Source organism: Ptychodera flava, chromosome 4 (assembly GCF_041260155.1).
Source record: "Ptychodera flava strain L36383 chromosome 4, AS_Pfla_20210202, whole genome shotgun sequence".
In the NCBI taxonomy this organism is placed as follows: Eukaryota; Metazoa; Hemichordata; class Enteropneusta; family Ptychoderidae; genus Ptychodera; species Ptychodera flava.
Window position 1 is genome coordinate 45,871,738 of NC_091931.1, and position 23,367 is coordinate 45,895,104.

The 23,367-nt window shown below is 35.3% G+C and overlaps 1 protein-coding gene across 3 annotated transcripts in view; it reads right to left on the bottom strand.

Moving 5' to 3' along the window:
* LOC139131955 (cytochrome P450 20A1-like) overlaps window positions 1–23,367 on the bottom strand; it is a 125,614-nt gene that overhangs the window by 27,237 nt on the left and 75,010 nt on the right. For 2 of the 3 annotated variants that reach the window (XM_070698291.1, XM_070698293.1), the window contains exons 4-7: window positions 18,252–18,397; window positions 17,848–18,015; window positions 12,081–12,144; window positions 9,505–9,681 (exon numbers count right to left, since the gene is read on the bottom strand). In XM_070698291.1, the coding sequence (XP_070554392.1) occupies window positions 9,505–9,681; window positions 12,081–12,144; window positions 17,848–18,015; window positions 18,252–18,397 (555 nt within the window). The remainder of the gene's footprint in view (window positions 1–9,504; window positions 9,682–12,080; window positions 12,145–17,847; window positions 18,016–18,251; window positions 18,398–23,367) is intronic. The other variant, XM_070698292.1, reaches the window with a different exon arrangement.

A 23,367-nucleotide genomic window follows, 5' to 3' on the forward strand; every position in this document is an offset into this window, starting at 1 on the left:
CCAAAAAATGACAATATTGTCTTAAAAATACCGTCAATGACGCTGTACCTTCTCTAATGTGTGGCCAGGTCAGGTAATTGGTTGTTGGCATGAAGTTGTTGATAAATAGTTGATGATGGCTGATAATTGTCATAGTATTGAAAAAAAATTGAAAGTGAAGAAATTACTGTTTTTAATAGGCATATTTTCCTTGAAATACATGACCGTGTAAAGAATATATGCTAAAAATGTTTAAGAGTAAATTTCTTTTCAAATAAATAATTTAATCTGTGACCAAAGGATTTTTATTCTTTGAGTTTACAAATTCACACCTTGCAATTTGTTCAATCATCTTGTGCAGTGCAAAATTTATAAAATGACTGTAAAACAAAAAAAATTGGCAGAATTACTGTCTTTGTGATGTAAAATTATGGGTTGACATCACGATAATTGTTAATCTGTTCGAAGTACTACTACACTTTAATTAAAAAAAGAAAAGTTCATGCAGAAACGGTAACATATATTGTCAGCACTGTAGTGTTAATTTTGACTTTACATCAAAATATGCCTTTGCCGGATACCAAATATATAGGGCGAAATATTAAAATCAGCCATGTTCAGCAAAATCCACACAACAGCATTGATTCTTTTCTAATTTGATTTGATTTGCTTATGTTATCCTTGTATGACAGTCAGTACAATATGGAACTTGAACACAACACAGTGAATAAGTATGCTGTAAATGAAATGTGTGTGGCTGCATCCACATTCAGCAATAGAAGTGCCTTTGTCTCTCACCCCTCATTTCCAACCTATCCCATCCCTGAAAAAATAGTTTGGTCTTATATTTATAATGTTAATAATTTCTGTATTTGTTAAAATGTGCGCATCTCAAAAACTTTTGATCATAAACATTTTCATTGTTTTTTATAGCTGACTAGTCAGTTAACCTGTTTATTTTGAATATTTGCGCATTTTTCCTCAGTATTTGACATTTTCAGAATACCTTCAATCTGTCATTTTCTAAATGTTTGAATGCTCCTTTGTGTGGTCAAGCTTTCCACAAGCATCAAATGTGGTACTTCATATAGGAAGGTCTGCCTCTAGAGGGCGGGCATCATGAACAGTGTTTGTTAGTTATTTCCTCGACATAAACTTCTGATTGTACTGTAAACAATGAACATGGCCGACGTCCGATTTTCCTGTCTAAAACTTTCACTCATTTTCGTTCATATGACTCTGAAACTCCAGGAAACGATTGGAAAGAAAGAGTTATCTTGAAATGTTGAGGTACTCGCTGATATTTTGCAAAATTAAATGAGAAAAAATGCAAGGAAAATGCCGACAGGCTTTACACAATGACCGTTTTCAGACTCAGAGGCATATGATCATCTGCAGTTTATGCAACAGGCCCATATCACGTGAGGCCATGAGGGGATATCCACGCAACTCAGTACCAAACACTAGCGCACACAGAGTGAGCAAACACAAAGTGAGTACCCCTAACGTCAGCTCAGTAGTCTGTAATAGATCGTAGTCAACTAAGAACTGGAACTACATAAATATTTGACTTAATAAGTCAAATCAAATTAAAGCAAGATTATATTTACATGTATATACAATGGAATAATTTATTTTGAATCATAAATTCCACGAAATTTACATAAAAATGCCATATTTACACATTTTAGGCGAAATTTTGAAAGCTTTCATTGTTACGAATAGCGCCACCAATGACCGAATTCCGCAAAATGTCCACATGCGTTCGTAGTATGTACTTTCTAAAAGCATTTCTGTTAGATAGTTTGTCATAATTTTTCAGGATAAAACCATCATTTGATGCAGAAAATATTCATTTTTCAAACTGCAATGGCGCACAAAAAAATGCACTTCATTTTCAGTGAGAAAAATATGACCGAAATCTTAACCGTATGACTTACCGTAGTAAACAGTGACACGCAAATTTCGCGCATCCAGATTCTAGAGCTCAATTTATCTACCTACCCCCTTATATGGAAGAAATGGGCGTGTTTACACATATAAAGTGCAGAGAGGCGATTTCCGAAATGCCTATCAAACTCTACTATCCAAATACGGGGGGTCAAATGAAGGGGTCATGCCTATTCACGATGTCGAGCCGTCAACACTGCCGATTTCACCGTAACGTTTGAAATTCTGGCACGATACCCTTACAAAACATCAAGAATTGAATGCATTCGGTGTATTTCGATGGAAATATAAAATATTTAATCAAATTTATCATCAATCTGTGAAGAAAATCGACGAGGATTGGTGTGAAGGGTGGACGATACGCTGTACAGTGTGGACGTCCATTAGTGTGGGTCACGTGATTTGAAATCCCTAGCTAGGGTATATGAAGCTGTCACGGCGATCTGACCAATCACAATGAAGTTTTCACATGATCTATGATGTCATCAGGCGTGATACTATTACTTCCGGTACAAAGTCCTTGCAATCGCGATCGCCGTACGTAACATTAACATAGCATGAGTCGTAGTGGAAGTTTTTTTAAAAGTAATTCATTCAAAAGTAATTCATTGAAAAATTGCAGGTTTCGACGGACTATCCAAGCAAAAGTGTATTGAGAGCATCAGAGGCATGACCCGACATAGCCCCACACTATGTAGGCCCTAGTACATAGCAGTTAGCACAGCAGTGGCGCCTCGGGGCTAATAACCGTGCAAACCCTTCCTAGATTTTTGTTCGGGCGCGTTTCTCTGGAGACACGTACGTACGTACGTACGTGTACACGGCAGGTTGAGTGAGATGTCAATCATTTGTAAAGTGGATGGCAATCCCTTGTCTTTCTAAGTCGGCGATTGAGTAACTTAATATACTGATCATATGATGGCTTCGGAAAATATTTGTCGAAAGACACAAATAGAATGAGTGTTTTCTCCGACCGTGGTGACCGACATGCTCTGTCCGCTTTCAAGTTATCACCTTCGTGAATTACGGTCGATTTTCGAGAGATTTTCGTTGCTGCCATGAAATTGATGAATTTAACACTGAATTATCGTGCAAATCATTGGCTCAAAACGTTTCCCTATGGACAGGGAAAAATGGTTTCATGGGATTTTTTTGTGGCTGCGTAGGCCTATGAAATAACATTGTTATCAACAGAATACCCATTGTTGATGTAATCTGGATTTGCAAAATTTTGTCACTGTGTATAGAAATATCATTTGAAGAGTCAGGTACTTTTGTATGTGAATTTCCTAATTTCTTGGAAACTGAGTAAGATTTGTCTTACATATGTGTATACACGTTTTAACATCCCCAGTTTTGAAAAATCAATAAATATACTATTTTGTTATTAAATGTAGAGTGCAAACATGTATATTCTTTATTCATGCATATGATATACGGTACATCTACAGAAGCCAGCTGGGCACACACGTTCATTTGGCTGCCCTGTAACCGTGCAGCCTTGAATTCTTACACATGATTCTGTACAGTCTGTACTGTGTGACCATTGTATTTATGTAAGCCTTTCATGGCAAATATACCACAAAGCAATCTGCAACTTTGTTTACCTTAGTTTTGTGGCATACATACCAAGAGAGAGATTGCTAATCACCACAAGTGCACCACTAGTGGTGACTATCGGCGCAGGATGGATAGACTGTTGTGGCAAACAAATGTATGCGTGGTATGTTTACCCAGAGCTTGCTGCATGTTTACCACAAAAAATTTGTTTCGTACGGGCAGCACAAGCAACCATATGTATCATGCTGATGGTATCCACATTAATACACAGGGTACTTGCCTTTTGGTAGGTGATATTAAATGGTTGGTATGCACTTAACTAATGACTATTTTGGGACTCTCCAATCTGAAATGTTGTATTATTCTAGTTTTGGAGATATCATCCTATTGGGAGACTTTAATGCCAGATCAGGCAATCTGCAGGATTTTATAAAATATGATGATATCATGTATAGTCCTGTGCCTGATGATTATACACAAGATAACATTAATGAGAGGTTTACTATGGGAATTCTTGTAAAAACAACTTCGGTAGACAACTTATTGAAATGGGTATTAAAAATAGTTTATTAATTTTAAATGGTAGGACGATTGGCGATCTCAATGGAAAACCCACTTGCTATAAGAGTAATGGTCACAGCATTGTAGATTATTGTATTGTTGCTAAACATTTCTTTAGTTCTGTTCAGTATTTTAGAGTGTATGATTTTACACATCTTTCTGATCATTGCCCAATAGGTTTCTGGATTGAGTTGAATCCTGATTTGTTTGATGTTAACAATCAAGATGTATGTAAACCTTGCCCTGGGATTTTTGACTCTGTTAATGACTGCCCTATCAAACTTGGTACACTCTCTATTAGTTGTCTCTTGTATGCAGATGACTTGCTATTAATGTCTGAATCGCAAGCAGGATTACAAAGTTGTCTTGATAAATTGTATCATTTTTGTTCAAAATGGAAGCTTACAGTTAGTACTAAGAAAACTAAGGTGATTATTTTTAAGAAAACTAACAGGGTTCTCAAAAATATTACCTTACTTTATTATGGTATACCACTTGAGTTGGTGAATGAATATTGTTACCTTGGCTTTGTAATAACTCCAAATGGTAAATTTAAGGGCAATTTTCGCAGCCTCAAGTTAAAAGCAACAAAAGCCTTTAATATTTAGCCTTTACAAGGGAATGTCTCACAATAATGGTTTCCCTGTCAAAGTTGCATTAGACCTTTTTGATCGTACCCATTATGACTTATGGATGTGAAATTTGGGGAAACGAAATCAATGATAAGAAGAATTTTATGAATGATGTAAGTATTTCCTTTTACAGGTATTTACTTGGTGTTTCTAAACAAGCTCCACGAGCTGGTATTGTTGGTGAATTGGGTAGATACCCCATTCAGTTCACTGTTATACTTATACATATGATAAAATATTGGCATAGATTGATTTTATATGATATTCTACTACGTGCTGCATATACTACTGCTAAGCACCAATCCCAGTGGTTTGAGTATATTCAGTATATTCTGGATAATTATAGTGGAAGATCTATCTGTTCAAATATCTGTAACATTAATTTCACTGTTAAAACAGTTCACAGAGAACTGAAAGAAAGATATCGTGTCTTATGGATTAATGATTTACATGATGATGTAAGGACTCAGAGTGTGGACAAAAATAAACTAAGAACGTACAAAAAATTTAAAACTTTATTTACTTTTGAGGAATACTTGATGGATATTACAAATATTAACTGCAGGAAATTGATTACCAAGTTTCGTATTTCTGATCATAATTTACAAATTGAGATTGGCAGAAGGTCAGTCCCAAGAATCCCGTTAAATGAGAGATTTTGTACTTTTTGTAAGTCTTCTGTAGAAGATGAGTTTCATTTTATTATTAAGTGTGACAAATATGTTCATAATAGAAATACTCTTTTCCCTAGTATGAAATCACATTTTGAGAACTTTGAATATTTAAGTGACAGAGAGAAATTCCTGTACATCATGAATTTTGAGGACAAGAAGCCTCTTTTAATGTTTCTTACACTACAGATTCATCCCCAGCAGCAGTCTTACCTGAACATGTGTGTAATGTTTGACTACCGCACTTCCCGAAGTGTGTTGTTATGCAATAAAGTATTATTATTATCATTATTATTGACCATTTTCAGCAGAGGCGTATGATCCATCTGCAGATTATGCAACAGACCAATATCACGTGAGGCCAGGCAACACAGTACCAAACACACCATAGCACACACAGAGCAAGCAAACACTATGTAAGCTCAGTAGTCTGTAATAGATCGCAGTCAACTTTAACCTTGGTGAAAGGCTAACTGTGGCTAAAGTCCCTTTTGATTTTTGTCACAGTGGAAAATCGTTCTCGGACACCTCAACCTCAAAGATCTGACAAAGCTCAACTGACATGGTAACGCATATAATCAGTCAGTCATTCTGTATCATTCACAAACCAAAATTAGCTTTAAGCGACTGATGAAGAAAACTCTGTTTTAGAATTGAGTGTTGAAGGATCGCAGGGTCACTTAGTGTCTCCAATCCAGTTCAGGGTCTGTACAGGCACAGTAACTCCACGGAATCATACACAAAATGCAAACCAAGATACAAACGATGTGTGGAGTTGCTTTCTAATTATTACATATCTTTGTTCAAATTGGTATGGTTTGATTCCAGTCGGGAAAAAGTAATACTCGATGTCAGCAATATCGCTGGCCAAACTCTCCATAGTCATCTTACGAATGCGCTGAACTGTTCACAGTACTCCTCCAGCTGCAAGCTCAAATCATCTGTATCGTCGATGATGTCACGCACACTCCTCCATGATCCCTTTCATGCCCTTCGAATTCTGAGTTCATCTGTATAAATGTCGTCTACTTAAACTTCTCTTTTTGTCGCACTGTAGTCATCAGCGCGTACAATTATGTTTCAAATTTGAGCTGCATTTCATTCAAGGGTTCTATAAGATGGGATAAGTGATGAAATTTGCTGGACTTAGGTTTCCCTTTAAAGGTGACAAACCATCATTAAGGGGATGCTGCACACACAGCGTATTTTGCTCAAAATCACTATTTTGCAAATATTCATTCAATATCAATTAATTTTTTAACTGAAAATTAAAATATTGGTTGCATTTACCTTTAAGCTTGTCAAGCAGTCATAAGTTGCATGAAAAAGAAGTTAATTTATGCAAATGTATGCAAATCACCCGATTTCCTTTTCTCCCAATTTCAAGATTTCCAACGAATTTAACCCCACTTTGGCTGGGTCAAATCATCTGAAATTGTCACATTATCTATAACATGCTTTAAATAAACTTCTCTGTTTGCCATCCATGGGCTGGTAGGTCTTCAGAGAAAACAAACACGAGTTAACAACCGTACAGACTGGTTAGTATTATTGCTGACATTGCACTATACAGACTATACAAGCCTGTTCGTGCTGAACCTATGACTGATGATCATCGTCATTTCATACATCTTCCATTTACTAACAAAGGAATTGATGCCATTAATATCAGCAATATACTACACAACAAAAAGGTTACATCAACTATACCTGTATACTTTAAGAACCAGTCTGTACCTATTCTGTCATATCAATACACCAAGACAATCTCCAATAAAATATTCAATTACAATAAGGCATTGCGGCACTTAAAAATTGATGAATTCCTTCAAACACCAGCATCCTGTGACTGCTCTACATCTCCCTTCAAATATACTCCAGTTGGCCATGTCATCACTGGTGATCTGAACGTGGTTGAACATCACCACCTTCATAAGATATTATCTTGTGGACCCAAGTTCAGAGAACCTCGCAGGATCAACTGGAACCATAATTTTAAGATCATTATGGACTCAGTTGAAGATTATGCCAGGAAATGGGCTAAAAGGGAGGATGTAGAGTTGGACACACTGTCAGAATGGGTCAAATCTGTGAGGAAAATAGTGCGTGGCCGTATTGGTCGACTAAGATCACATGTTTGCAGAAGACCCTATTCTGTATTTAAAGATCCTGATGCTGTTAAGTGTTTGAATGATATCCATGACAAATATGTTGTCGTCCCTGCTGATAAAGCTGCCAATAACATTGTATTTGTCTGTAAGAAGTATTATTTTGAATGTCTTATAGACGAACTTGGTGTAACTAAGACCTCAACCAACTCCACTTACAGACAATCAATGTTCAACAAATCTGAAATTTTGGCAAACCATAAGTCATTCATGGATAATTTTAATATTACAACAAAGGATGACCATAATAAGTTGCCTAGCTTATACTGGATACCAAAGCTCCACAAAACACCTTACAAAGCTAGGTTTATCGCAGGATCTTCAAAATGTTCAACAACAGAGTTATCGAAGATACTGACTTCTGTTCTTTGTACTGTTAAACGGGGACTTCAATCATACTGTGATGTTGTCTTTTCTCGGAGTGGTATAAATCAGATGTGGATATTAAAAAATTCGAAGGAACTCTTGGAAAATTTGAAATCAAGATCTGTTTCAAAAATAACATCTATTAAAACTTTCGATTTTTCCACATTGTATACCACAATACCACATGATAAATTGAAAGAACGCTTGAAAAACATCATCAACCAAGCATTTTTCTACAAAAACGGTTCACGCCGTTACAAATATGTGGTATTAGGGTATAATTCTACATATTTTGTTAAAAATACAACTAACGCTAAAGTGTTTTATACCGACAAAGACATTATCAGTATGCTTGATTTCCTCATTGACAACATATTTGTTGAATTTGGAGGACACATTTTCCAACAGTGTATAGGAATTCCCATGGGCACTAACTGTGCTCCCTTACTTGCCGACTTATTTCTGTTCTCATACGAGGCAGAATTTATCCAGAACCTTATCAAGCAGAAAAAGGTCTCTGTAGCTCGTACTTTCAACCTAACATTTAGATACATAGACGATGTTATTTCATTGAATAACTCTGAATTCAGTAAATATCTCGCTATGATTTATCCTCCAGAATGGAGATTAAAGAAACTACAGAAACGGCCTCTTCTGCTTCATATCTGGACATTTACTTGAATTTGACTCCAATGGTCACCTTTCTACTAGGCTATATGACAAGAGAGATGATTTCAACTTTAGTATAATTAATTTTCCACACCTCATCAGTAATATTCCACTCTCACCTGCTTATGGGTATACATTTCCCAGCTTATACGATATGCAAGAGCATGCAGTTCATATGGTGACTTTGTAGAGAGACATGGCCATCTCTCTTTCAAACTGTTAAATCAAGGTTACACCAGAGCAAGACTTGTCTCTACATTCAAACGCTTTTTTGGCAGGTATCGCAAGCTGGTAGATAAATACAATATCTCTCTTCGACAAATGATCACTGATGGCATCGGTGACATTGGGCCTTAGTTAGTGACCACTACCTATCTGACTTACAGATTGATATATGGCGGGTGCCACATGTGGGGCAGGATGCGCTTACTATTTTCGAAACACCTGACATCACTTCTTGGTCTTTTGGCCAGAGGTCCATATATCTTTCTTTCATGAATTTGACTTTGTTTGTACCGTCTATTTACTGTCTGTTCTGTGCTGTTTTGTGTCTATGTTTACAACTATTGTCTTACAAATTTTGACCTAGTGTTATTGGATTATGGATTGGTATGATTGCGATTATTTTAACACTATTACAAATAAAAATATTATTTTTCAAAAAGAAACTAAATAAGAAATGAGCTTATGTTAATACACTTGTGTTTTTGTCTGTGTTTGTTTTTTCCCTGGGTGGCTCTAGTTTTTCAAAAATCCAAGATAGCAAACAAAGAATTTTCTTTAAATGACCTAACAAAACAACTTTTCTCTAGGGCAATTAATTCTTACATTTGAATACACAGCATTTTAATTTTGCTAATGACATTAATAATCATTTTTATTAAGTGACAGTCTTTCAACCCATGCAATTTTAGAATGAAGATAGATAATAAAGACAAATAGACTTACTGAATGCTGTAGTATGAAATGCAGCAACAAAGTAACTTATGGCATCTGATGTTAGCTCTTTCTCTGTCTTGCAATATTCCATAAGTATATCAATGAAAATCTTGTCATCTTCTTTTGGAGGGTTGGAGCGACGGTGATTGACAGCACTAAGCATAAAATCATGCCATTCTTTGAGAGCTGATATTCAAAATGAATCACAAAATGGTAAAATATAAGAAAATAATTACATGGATCTGAAAAGGATTTACTGGCCTGCTCTGGTATTTTCCACATTCTAATTTCATATGCTGCTAATCATTCATGGTCCTGGTATTCATTAGATGATAATCAGATGTATTGCAGACAGGTAATTTTGTACAAATTTTGACATTTTAATCTGAATATACCTTAGTGTACATCTTCATATACTCTGAGTCTGTAAATTCTACTGACTCATCCTTTCTGACAAACACATGGCCTTCCAACAAACACGCACCATTTGCAAGCAGGATTAAAAACCGTCACAGGAGAAATCAGATAATGTATAAGGAAGCTTCCCTGAACTTAGATGATTTTCATCTACAACAAATGCATAACTTTGAATATTTTTGTAGACCACATATTAAGAGAAGATTAGACATGCAATGGATGAAGTATTACAAATAGACTTCTTGAACATTGTGTTAGTAGCGTGATTTACCTGCAGACAAGGCTATATATATAGCCTTGCAGCTATGGCTGGTAATTGATCTATGAACATTGGTACAATTACTTTCCCTAACATTGTATATTCAAAGAGAAACAACAAATGCCTACTTGATCATTCCAACCCAACATGTTTCTAGCGCAAAGTAAAAAAAAAGACAAATGAGAGAGTTTCACCCCAAAATCTGATTTGCTTCTTGAGGAACATAACAAAAGGTACATGGCATAGACATCACATTATGTCATACGGTCTGTGGTGGAATTTTTAATAGCTCACTTCAGGACAGTCTGACCAAAAATGAGAAAAATAACTGCAAAAATACACAATTTAAGATTTCACTATAATTCGAACGTATCACATTAAGAACATTCCTATGAACTTGCATGCCAAATATCAAAGCTATCAGACGATTGGGTTTTGGGCAAAGAAATTGCCCAAAGTAGTAAAAATTGCCCCAAAATACAAAATTGCAGATTTCATCATAATTTCAATATACAGTATTATGTTTTGATCATCTCTGTAACCCTCTAAAACAAATATCACAACTATTTGAAGACACTCAACTAAGTATGCCTCTGGGTACATGCATACCAAGTTTCAATGCAATCAGAATAATTAATTTTGAGAAAATGATTTTTTGACCAAAAATGCAAAAATTGCCTCAAAAACACAAATACACATATTTCACCACAATATCTGACAGAAGACAACCCTAGGATCAAGATTATCAAGCTTCAAAACAATCCAACAAACACTTTGGGAGAAAATGATTTTTTGACCAAAAATGAGGAAAATTGCCCCAAGAATACAAATAAGAAAATTTCACCACAATTTGTACAAATCTGACAGAGGCCAACCGCAGGATCATGCATACCAATTTCAAGGCAATGGGATGAGTTTTTCAGAGAAGAAGATTTTTTGACCAAACACGGGAAAAATTACCCCCAAAATACAATTTTCAAATTTTCACCGCAATTTGAACACATGTAACTAAAGTAACCATCAAGAACCTGCATACAAAGTTTCAAGCAAATCTGGCCAGTGGCTACAGACTTTCAGTGATTTGCACAAGTTTCCTTTTTTTTTACCTCATTTCCATATTTTTGACACTGCCATGTTCTTTTGAACAAATTCACATCTCCACCCTTGGGTATACCTATACACTAAATACTAAGATGGTAGGTTCTGTGGTTTAGGAGTTTTTGATGTGGACATACACACATACAGACAGACAGACAGACAGACAGACAGACAGACAGACATACAAACGCTGCTGGCCTACCATATAAGCTCTCACGAACTCTACAGCGTATGGAGGGGTCGCATTCAGAAAAATGTCACAACTTAGCTCGGTTATTGAACGAATCTTTTTTGAGATTGGGGCTTTGGCTGAGTGGTTTTGTCTGTGGCTTCTCCGCTAGGTGACTGGGTACTGTAAGTTGTGAGTTTGAACCTGATTGAAACCACTGTATTTTCTACCCTGGGTTGATAGCTCTGCTGGTGGATATAAATGTTTGACCAGCCATTGAAAAAGATTTTTGCCAAAAAGTTACAAAAATAGCCTTAAAAATTTTAATTGGCCTACTTCATCACAATCATCACAATTTGAACAAATCTGATTAAAGTCATCCCTCAGGGGACCTGTATACCATATATTAAAGGAATCAGATAACCAGTTTTTGAAGAATGAGCTTTGGCCCAGTTGTTCCGGCTGTTGCTTCTGTGCTTGGTGACTGGATACTTTAGGTTGTAAGTTCAAACCAATTGAAAAAAGGCTATATTTTAATGTAAAAAGTTGACAGACACCACACAACAACACACATCAAACAATTTGATAAGCTCCATGTCACTGACATCAGAGCCAAAAATAATCGAAAAGAAAGTCATTTACCATTGTTGAATTTTTCCTGAGATTCCACCTTATCTGCCATTTTCTGATTCAAAACCTCCATCACCTACAAAAATACATGAAACAAATATAATAATTTTTTCAATGGCACTTGAAAATCAACTTCATAAATAAAGGTGCATAACAATGATTAAATAATGACAAACAATCATAAAGGGTATCAATTTCATTGAAAATCTCACTTGTTCAGACACTATACCTGGATGCTTAGGTGGAGTTCTGGTATTAAAGGAGATGCTGTGATGGCAAGGTGTATTATGAAACATGTACCAATAGTTGAAGCAGTAGCACAAAAAGACATGTTTCAAAAATTATGTGTCAGCAATTTCTATAATCACAAAGTCAAATCTATGCATACCAAATATTATAGAAAATATGTTAGTTATCGAAGAATTACATCACACGAAGTTCCATATCATCATGATCATCTACATTCACTTATGCACTAGCATGAGGTGGCAAGTCAAAATTGCTAGAGGGGAAAGCCTTGCGTTCATGTGGGTAGATTGCTTTGAATTTTATATTCTCTGTATGTTGGATTGATATTTCTATTTTTATCAATTGTTTTTCTGCATTCTTTTAGAAAGAAATTATGTGTTCATCAATGTACTTGTTTTGTAAGTTGACTGACTCATGCATGTGAGTTTTGCACTAATACATCGAGTTGGTACCAAAAGTAATATTACAGCCATTCACATGTCTAGGGTTGCTTTATCATTCTAAAAATTTTTTAAAGATTGAATTTCTACAAAGTAGCCAGAATTTATATAGAAATCTGCAGAAATTCGATGAAGTTCTGCAAAAAATATTTGGAAGTCTATAGAACTTTATTGAATTCACAGAAATTCTGTTTTGGACAATAATTGAATTTCTATGAGATTCTATAGATTCCTTATGGTGGCGTTGGTTTCATCGCAAAGAAAATCCCAGGTGTATCTTATAGAGCACTGTCTGTCGATTCTGATAGAATTTCTGGTTTACAAATTATTTCAAATGGTAAAATTTTATTAACGATTTTTTGGGTTTATCTGCCATACTTTAGTGGTCGCTCTGATCAAATCGACCTCCTGAGTGAAACACTAAAAATTTTACAGTCATCCATCGATACTATGGATACATCTACTGTCATGATTGTAGGGATATGAATGCTTCACTACCTACTGGTGATCAGCTTGGTAAATATTGTTACCGTCGACATCCATTTACTAAACATAGTTATATTTTATATGATTTCTTATGTAGCAATGAATTTAAAGTAATTTCAATTATCCACAAACTGCTATATATACGTTTTTTAATGACAATGCGAGGTCATATATTGACCATGTTTTTTGCTCTAGTTCAGCTTTGAATATCATTTCTGACTGTAAAGTTATGTCCGACTTTCCTTTAAATGTAAGTGATCATTTCCCTTTGTGTACAACTCTTAATTTTTCCTTTGGATCACCTCATGTTAGTAGTACAGATACAAATTGTGTATATGCACCAAAATTTTCAGTTATCAATTGGTCAGATGAGAGACTAGGCTCTGCTTACAGTAATTATGTAACTGATGCAGCAACGACACTAGAAACTGTGAACCTTGATGATGTTACCAACAGGGATAATGCCCATGATATTGTTGATTCTATGTGCAAAGAGATTGTTGATATCATACATAATCCATGTGAGAGGGTCGTTGTTGATAATAACCAGCGTTACAAAGGGCATTACAAGAAAAATAATTGATGGAATAATGTTTGTCTTATATCACGTAATAGGCAACATTTTTGGTTTAATATCTGGAAATCCTGCGATAGGCCTCGTACAGGCCACAATTACATGTGCTATAAAGCAGCCAAAAAGGCATAACGTAACGCTTGCACTAACAGCTATGAACAGTACGTTGAACCGTACACCTGGTATGCTTAATTCACTTTATTCTTGTCGTTCCCTACGTAAATTTTGGAATTGTATCTGTAAGCTGAAACATGATGGTTCTTTGAATGATGTTGATAAGTGTATTGATATAATGAAATTTTATGATCACTTTACCTGCAAATTTAGCAGGTCTAACTATATCAGTGATGTAATTTCTTCTGCTACGGAAAAGGTTTCTGAAAAATGTAATGATCTTTCGAATGTTACTTTTCCCGATTTTGTTATGTCAGAGACTATGCTGGTGAGGTATATTCAGAAACTCAGGAGTGGTTGATGTGCACCAGGTGCTGACGGTGTCATGTCTGAACACTTAAAATATGCAATTAACTCAAAGATTATTTATCATCTAAGAGCGATGTTTTCAATATGCTTTAGGTATGGTATTGTTCCTACGTCTTTTTTGAAAGGCTTACTTGTTCCATTATTGAAGAAACCTACACTAGATCCTGCTGTACCAAACCATTATAGGCCGTTATCATTGTCAAATACCTTTTCTAAGATTCTTGAACTGTATATTCTTGATGTATCTGGGAATCACAAATTTAGTGATCTACAATTTGGGTTTATACCCGGCAGAGGACACTACTGCTGCTGCACTCGCAAATGATGTCATTTCATACTGTACTAAACGAGGTTCACCTGTTTATACCTGTTCACTTGATGCTGAAGGTGCATTTGATGCCGTACCTCATGACATTTTGTTTTGTAAAGCGATAGATGTGATTCCTGATCACTGTTGGTTGATGTTGGTGTACTGGTACAGGCATCTTAATGTACAAATTAAATGGGGTTTTAGATTGAGCGAATCAATTACGGTATCTGTAGGCACTCAACAAGGGGGGTTATCATCACCCTTTCTTTTTAATTTGTTCTATCAAGGTCTTGTTGATGAACTCACGGCGTGTGTTGGTGGCATCAATATCAGTAATGTTTCTTTTAATGTCTTTTGTTACGCTGATGACATAATGTTAGCTAGTCTAACCAGCACAGGTCTTCAAAATATGATTAATACTGCTCAGAGATATATTACAGAACATCTTTTACGCTTTAATCCAAAGAAGACAGATTGCGTTATTTTTGGGGGGTGTAGTCTTACTCCTCGTCTATTTTGGTCTCTGGATGGAGTAAGACTTGCTGAATGTGAAAGTGTGAATTATCTAGGTGTTACATTGTCATCTCTTAATACCAATGTACATATTTTGAATAGAATTAATGCATGCAGAAAGGCATTTTATGGTTTTCAAGGTGCCGGCTTCCATAATGGTAATAGTAAATATGATATGCTTGCCTATGTATGGAATGCTGCCATTAGGCCAGTTCTGACGTACGGTATTAACTGTGTACAATTGTTTCCAAATCTTCTCTGAGTGAGGTACGGCTCAAGCTAAGTTGCTCAAAGCTGGTTTTGGTATTCACAAAGTTTGTAGAAGCACTCAGTTCCTAAAAGCGCTCAATGTTATGACTATTGATAAGTTCTCTTGAACTACTGAAATCAATCTTCGCTGACAATTCACGTGCTCGTTGTTTTTATTTGCATCTTTTTAATATGATTTTTCGTGGTAATCTGAACGGTCACACGGATTTACTCTCACGTGTTGATAAGATTTGTGCAAAACATAATGTTTCTTTCTTTTGTTACATCTTTGATAAACATTATTCAAATTCTGTATTAAAGAGTATGAAGACTTTTCCTACACCGGATGGATTAACGGACAGTATACGTCATCTTTTATTGACAAGAGGTGTACATAATAGGCACATTCTTAACATGTTGCTGATGCCATTTTAGCTCTGTTCTGCGTTGTTTTGTTGTATTGTATCTTGTTATTTTTGGTATATTATGTATTTTTTCTCTTCTTTTTGAAGGCTAAATAAATAAATAATAATAATAAAAGAAATGCTATAGAAACCTATAGAAATTATTTGATAAGAAGGGACCAACCCTGAATTAAAATACTACAAACGTTCACTAGAATTTCTACAAAAGTTTTTTAACAGAAATTCCTTAACATTTTCTTGAATTATTTAAACAATACCAATCTAATTTCTATATCATTTTTTCATGAGGATGAGCATATTCATTTTCAAATACCTAGCTGTTATCTAAAGGGTATCAAAGTTCTATTTTTATAAAATCCTACAGAAATGCCGTAGAAATCTAAAGAAATTGTGTTGAAATTTTAAAGAACCAGATATGAATTGAAAATGCCCAAGTATATTTTGCATTTGTCTGTGAATTGATACTTTTTTCTGATGTAATTTTGAGTAGTGTTGTGAAAGCAGTCAGTCTAACTACAATCTTTGAAGTCACAAGTGGAGTTTTGGAATGCGCCTGGACCATAGCAGACGTGTAGCAGTAAATATCAAGGCAGTTCCACCAGTGTCCAAGCTTCGATAAATTTTATTGAATAATACCAATGTTTTGGCAATACACAAGTCCCCTTCCCCAGGACAAACTCTTGGTAAGGCTGAAGTTTTAGGCTGGAAACATTGATATTATTTAATCAAATTTACTGATGATTCGAGACTGGATGAACCACTTTGCTCTTTTACTCTACACAATATTTTGACCTAGAAACTTCAATAAAAGTTTTATTATCACACTATCAGCAATACAAAGTAGCTCAATGTAAAAATATTTTTCAGTATTCAAATCAGTTTATGAAATAAAAATGCTTCAGATGTATTAACTTTGGAGAGAATTTACACTAGAGACATTACAGATCAGAATTGGAGACCTGGTGTGTTACGTTTGCAATCTGAAATAAAGATCTAAAGTAGAGTTACAATCTACACCATGGTGTGTCAGCTTCAGTTACTGAAAGCATTACGATAAAGACTAGTACCTCAACTGATAATTTTCCTGACTACAAGCGTGACAAATTGCACTGATGTCATATCATTGTTTTCTCAGAAAGTTCATATATTACGGAAAGTAATATCTTGCACAATGAAATGGTGTTGACCTCTGTTCTATCATTGTGACATTGATCAATACCAGTAGCAAGTTTATAGACATTTGATTTCCTAGTAATGAGGTCATGATGAAACCTCTGAGTTTTGTTACTCTGCTTGGATCAACAATGATTTGTACAATGATTTCTCTTGTTAGCTGTACCAAAATAACAACCATATCATTAAGTGTATCACCCTGACAATGATATATCAGTTTTGCACTAGCTTGTCTTAGTGGAAATTAATTGTTATCTCACAATTTCTGCAGTTTTGTGTCTTCCAACTCTGAATTATCTTGATATCTACATAACGGTGTCCATATATTTGAGATATTACTCTATTATGCATTAAATGTTGATTTCCTTGTCGAAAATGTTTGCCAACACTGTCATCATCAACTAATATCTATACAATTGTAATATCATCCATTTGGTTACTCTAAGAGTACCATTTATCAAGCAATCATTAACAGATAGATTCATACAATGTTTAATATGCTAATGGATAACCAGGAAACTAACCCACAGTTTGTTAAGCAGGCAGCATTGCAACAACATCTAATAATTTTGTGTTTCATGATTTCAGAGACATCCATACAGACAGTATAAGTCAAACAAGAAATTAAAAAAATGCATGTGCATGCCACAGTGAATAGTCCTTGTGCCATGTTTGAAAGACACCAGTCCTGGCATGTGAAAAGATACAAAATTGCATGGACTGACGATGCCCAATGCACAATTTAGTTACCCCGTTAACTTCGTCCATGGAGACTAACAAAATTTGTTAATGTTTACATGATGATAAGATAGGGATTAGATGAGGTGTTACATGATGACTACATAGGATTACATGATATTGAGAAGAGGAAACTCACAATTTCATAGTGATGCAAAAGTTTTACTGCTTTCCCGTCTTCTTTGAAAAAGTCTCCAAATGTAGATTTGCTAACGGCTTTGATGGTCAGCATAGACATGTACTCAGTGAGTGGAATGTGTTCTCCAGCAGGAAGAGAGGATATCTTCTCAATCATGGAATCAACTGCCTGGGATAAATAAAAGATTATTAAATATGAAATATGGTTTCAAACACTGCTATATCTAAAGAATGACAAATATTACCAAATACAAGAGACAGGGTTGTTTTCAGCTTATTTGATAGAAATCCTGATTAACTTGATAAAACTTATCAAAACCTACTAGGGCATTTGTACCATTCCATTACCCACATACCAGTTTTTCCAGAGAGGCCTGAGATTAAAGTATGTTGATACATTCTTACCAACTGAAAGCTGGAGTAGTAATTCTTGATCGATGTATGACTGAATGACGGGTCGTAAGTTCTGCGACGTTCTTTGCCTTCTGCTCCATTTATATACTGAATGCTTCTGGGGCCAATCAAAGGTAATAGAAACTCAAAAAGTTCCGCTGAAATCAGAGACAGACAAGAATCAAAAGACTTATAATTACGACAGTTCAGTGACATGTGCGTACTGCAAATTAGGGTAAGGAACAAATTATATTAACAAAAATAACGTCAATGATGACACAGTTGCTCCTAAGTGCATTTAGCTGCAGGAATGGGAATGTTGCTGAGAAAGCTGTCAAGGAAGGGTTGAAATGTGAAACTGTAATAAAACCTATTGTTTTTAGCAGTGATCATCAAGCTTGGTAAATGTTCCATCTTGTACACGAAGGCAAAGAACAATTTTCACATGTCCACCAAACATGGAATTTCCATAGGACAACAATATCATCCAAATTGATTGATCTGTAATATTTTGTACGTTTCTTGCTATCAACAGCGTGATCCCCTGTATGAAGAATACTTTTTGTGGTAAACATACAGCGCATGCTGGGTAAACTTATGCAGCACAAATTTGTTTGCCACAACACTCAATCAACCCTGCACCGATTGTCACCACTAGTGGCACACGTGATAATCAGTAATATTTGTTGCGGTATGCCTATCACAACATTTAAGTAAATAAAGTTTGCAGATTGTTTTGTGGTATGTCTACCACAACAATTTAATAAATAAAGTGTTCCTGGTATATATGACTAAGTGATTACCTGTGAATGTGATCGTTGGTTTGCAGTGCTTGGTTCATTGTCATTTTTTCAATACAAATATATATATATATATATATATATATATATATATATATATATATATATATATATATATATATATATATATTAGAAACCTGCGAGATCTACTAGTTCACAGTGAACTACAACAGTCCGATGCACCAGCATGTTTCTACAAATGTGGCTCAACCAGGGGCTGCAACATCTGTAAACATTTGACAAATGCCACCAGTTTCCAAAGCCACACAAATAATACATTTCACACTATTACACAAAACATTACATACAAGTCAAAAAACATAATATATCTTATAACCTGTAATAAAACAGTATGTAAGAGAGACCAAAACAGAGTTTTGACTAAGATTCAATAACCATCTGTCCACCATCCGTCGTGACTCAAACATGCCAGTAGCGATCCATTTCAATTCCGATCAACACACAATCCAAGATGTATCAATAGTTGGCACTGTAAAAATCAATAAAATGGACGACCCACTTCGAAAAAAGCTGGAATCCTTGTGGATATCCAAATTAAAGACATTAACACCTGACGGCCTAAATATTCACAGCCAGCTGCTCCCATTGTCTTTATTCAAATTCCAACACTCCCAGCCACACGATAAATACATATAAAAACATTCTCTCAATTGCCATTCAACATCTGAGCCATTCAAATAGGTAAGAACTCCTTTATTTTCACCATACTGTGACTTAGTATTTTCTCTGACATGTAACTTTTGTATGAAAAATACCACTGTAACTCACTCCGTGTTGAAACTTTTTGTTCTGTAGCACCTGAGGAAGTCCTACTTTTAGGACAAAACGTTGTGCAGATATAATAACTATTTGAACCAGCAGATTGGTACGTGTGAAATACCCTGTAAACGAAGATATATATATATATATATATATATATATATATATATATATATATACTGAAGTATACAGATGTCCTCGAGGGAAATTACAGTGCTCAATGCAAAAAGCAGAGCGTTATAAATAAACAGATTACTTCAAGTACAAAGTAATGAAATCTATTACTTAAGTTTCATGCATCTTGCAATCTGCATGATTGCAAGATGCATGAAACTTAAGTAATAGATTTCATTACTTTGTACTTGAAGTAATCTGTTTATTTATTATATATATATATATATATATATATATATATATATATATATATACAAACACAATTCCAGATAAGCGCTATAACGTAACCTACATGTATAAAGTTTACCTAAAAGATACTTGGATGCAGATTTTCAAGACAATCAGGCCAACAAAACATGGGGCCCGGGGGCACTGACGTCCTTCGTACCTCCTTACTGTTTATTATTTGCCATAAATATGAAATCTGTCAAAAAGTCAAATTGTTTGGACATAAATGAAAGTTATTTGAACTGGTTTGTTACTGCTGCAGCATAAGTTCAAGTGTGGAATCTAAGCGTAAGTATCAACAGCCTTGATATGTGTGAAAGTGAATTAAGAATAAGAGATGGGACTCAATAGGATCAACAATATCTAAAACAGGAAACGGTGAAGTTATATAATACAGAAGGGGAGAAAGTTTAGCCACAAACTATTGGACAATGACTAATCTTAATCAAATTACTTAAACTGGATTGTTGGCATTGATTACACACATGTATTTATTGTCCATCAAATAGAAAATAAATTTGGGCCATTTACTAAAAAACATTTGCTTGTTACACTCACCACACTTGTACGAAGTATTTGGAGTGTACACCTATCTGCAATCAGTGTTTCTGCTCCCCGCTCGCCAAATCGCAAATGCGAGAAAAAAGTAGCGTTTGGCGAGAAGATTTTGGCAAAAGTTAGCCAAACTTGCGAATCGAAAATTGCACTATGACGTCATCACTTTGTCCGCACGCACATGTCCTGCATTCAACTTGAGACGTAATACGTATCTCTGTGCATCCCCGACCTTTGTAACACATACAGTATGAATAAAATTGTAACAAAATAACTCACAAATCAATAGTACCGCAAGTATATCATGACTAGTTGACTAAAATGTTGCGAAGTTTTGGGTTTGACTACGCGCAATGTCTGCCTACAGATAACTCCGTGCAGTGACAGCCATGTCATCGTCAACACTGAATTGAATTGAAGGATCGTAGTGACGGTGAAACTAAGCAAAACGGCAAACTTTCCTTTTTGACTTTGGCTGCTCCACCAATATGGGGGGAACCACCCCTACAACACACATTTTAAGTGCAAGTAAAGCTATGAAATGGAAAGAAAAATTATGATCAATGTAGGAAAGTCGACCGTGAATATGGAAAGGAAGGTAGCGGCATGCATGGTCAAAACCCGGGGTCAAAAGCATATGCATGGCATTTTTTAGAACGTAGAGCGAGTAAGGCACTCATGAATAGCGAAAATGTTCGTGGTGTATTGCTGCCAACAAGAAAATAACTTTACTGGCGTTAGAAACTTGTGTGAATTGGCTCCCTTAAATATAAATTCGCGACAATTTTCAGTGCATCACGGACCGTCGTGTATTGTGACGTGACATCGTAATACAGACTTTCAGAGAAGCGCTCGCTCGTCCGCCGAGTGGGCCTAGTTCCGCGTTCACAACGTGCAAATAAATACGCAAGTCTTGTCGTGATATTTGAGCATTTAACTTGATCGTCCGTGAAACAAAAAGATGTTTCTCCATATCAAAAGGGTATATATTTGATATTTTACGGTTCTGTTTACATAATAGACGTGAACATTTGGATTTATGATCCGTGATTTTACAGTCATGAGTATCTGGTGTGTGCCAAGAGACAAATATTACAAGCGACCTAGCGGCCGATATAGCTCCGCTGTGTTTATGTACAGAATAACTATTTTTGACACATGTTGATGAAGAAGGTGGAAATCTTTGATAACTCAATGCAGTGGCCAGAAAAAAGTGGCTAAAATAAGCTGCAAAAATACAAAATTGAAGATTTCATCATACTTTGAATATATCACATCCGATCATCCCTAAGAACATGTCAACCAAAGCTATCTGATGAGTAGGTTTTTGAGAATAAAATATTCTGACCAAAAATGGCAACAATTGCCCTCAAAAATAAAAATTGCAGATTTCATCATAATTTCAAATTATCACACTTAGTTCATATATAGAAACCTGTATACCAAATTTCAAAGCTGTTAGACAAGTACTTTTTGAGAAACACATTTTTTGACCAAAAATGGGAAAAATTGCCCCAAAAATTCAAAATTGCAGATGTCATCATTATTTCAATAAATATCATTTAGTTCATCTATGGAAACTTATATACCAAATTTCAAAGCTATCAGATAAGTAGTTTTGGAAATACACATTTTTTGATCAAAAATGGCAAAAATTGCCCCAAAATTACAAAATTGCAGATTTCATCATTATTTCCATAAATATCATTAAGTTCATCTGTAGAAACCTCTATACCAAATTTCAAAGCTATCAGATGAGCAGTTTTGGAAATACACATTTTTTGACCAAAAATGGCAAAAATTGCCCCAAAAATACAAAATTACAGATTTCATCAGATATGCAATACATATTACTTAGTTCATCTATAGAAACCTGTATACCAAATTTCAAAACTATCAGACCAGTACTTTTTGAGAAATACATTTTTGACCAAAAATGGCAAAAATTGCCTTAAAAATGCAAATTTGCATATTTCTGCACAATTTGAACAAATCTGAAATAGATCATCCCTAGGGACATATGTACGAAATATAAAAGCTATCTGACCAGTAATTTTGAAGGAGATTTTTAAAGATTTTTTTACCAAAAATGACAAAAATTGCCTTAAAAATACAAATATGCAAATTTCACCACCATTTGAACAAATCTGATTTAAGTCACCCTAAGCAAACTGCATATCAAATTTCAAAGCAATCGGATGAGCTGTTTCAGAGAAGATTTATTTACCAAAAACATCAAAAAATGCCCCAAAAATTCAAATATGCAAATTTCACCATGATTTGAACAAACTGAAGTGAGGTCACCCCAAGTGAACTGCATATAAATTTTCAAAGCAATTGGACTTGTGGTTTCAGAGGAGAAGGCAATTGTTGACGGACGACGACGGACGCCAGACGACAACGACGGACGACGACGGATGATCAACCTATTTGATAAGCTCCGCTTCTCTGACAGCAGAGCTAAAAATTGGACAGTTACCTGACCACAGTTTGTCTGACTGGTTGTTTCCTTCTGATTTTCTGACACAGTGATAGGTACAAAATATTATGCTATTCATGATAGTTAGACAACATAGCCTGCATTTTGTTCA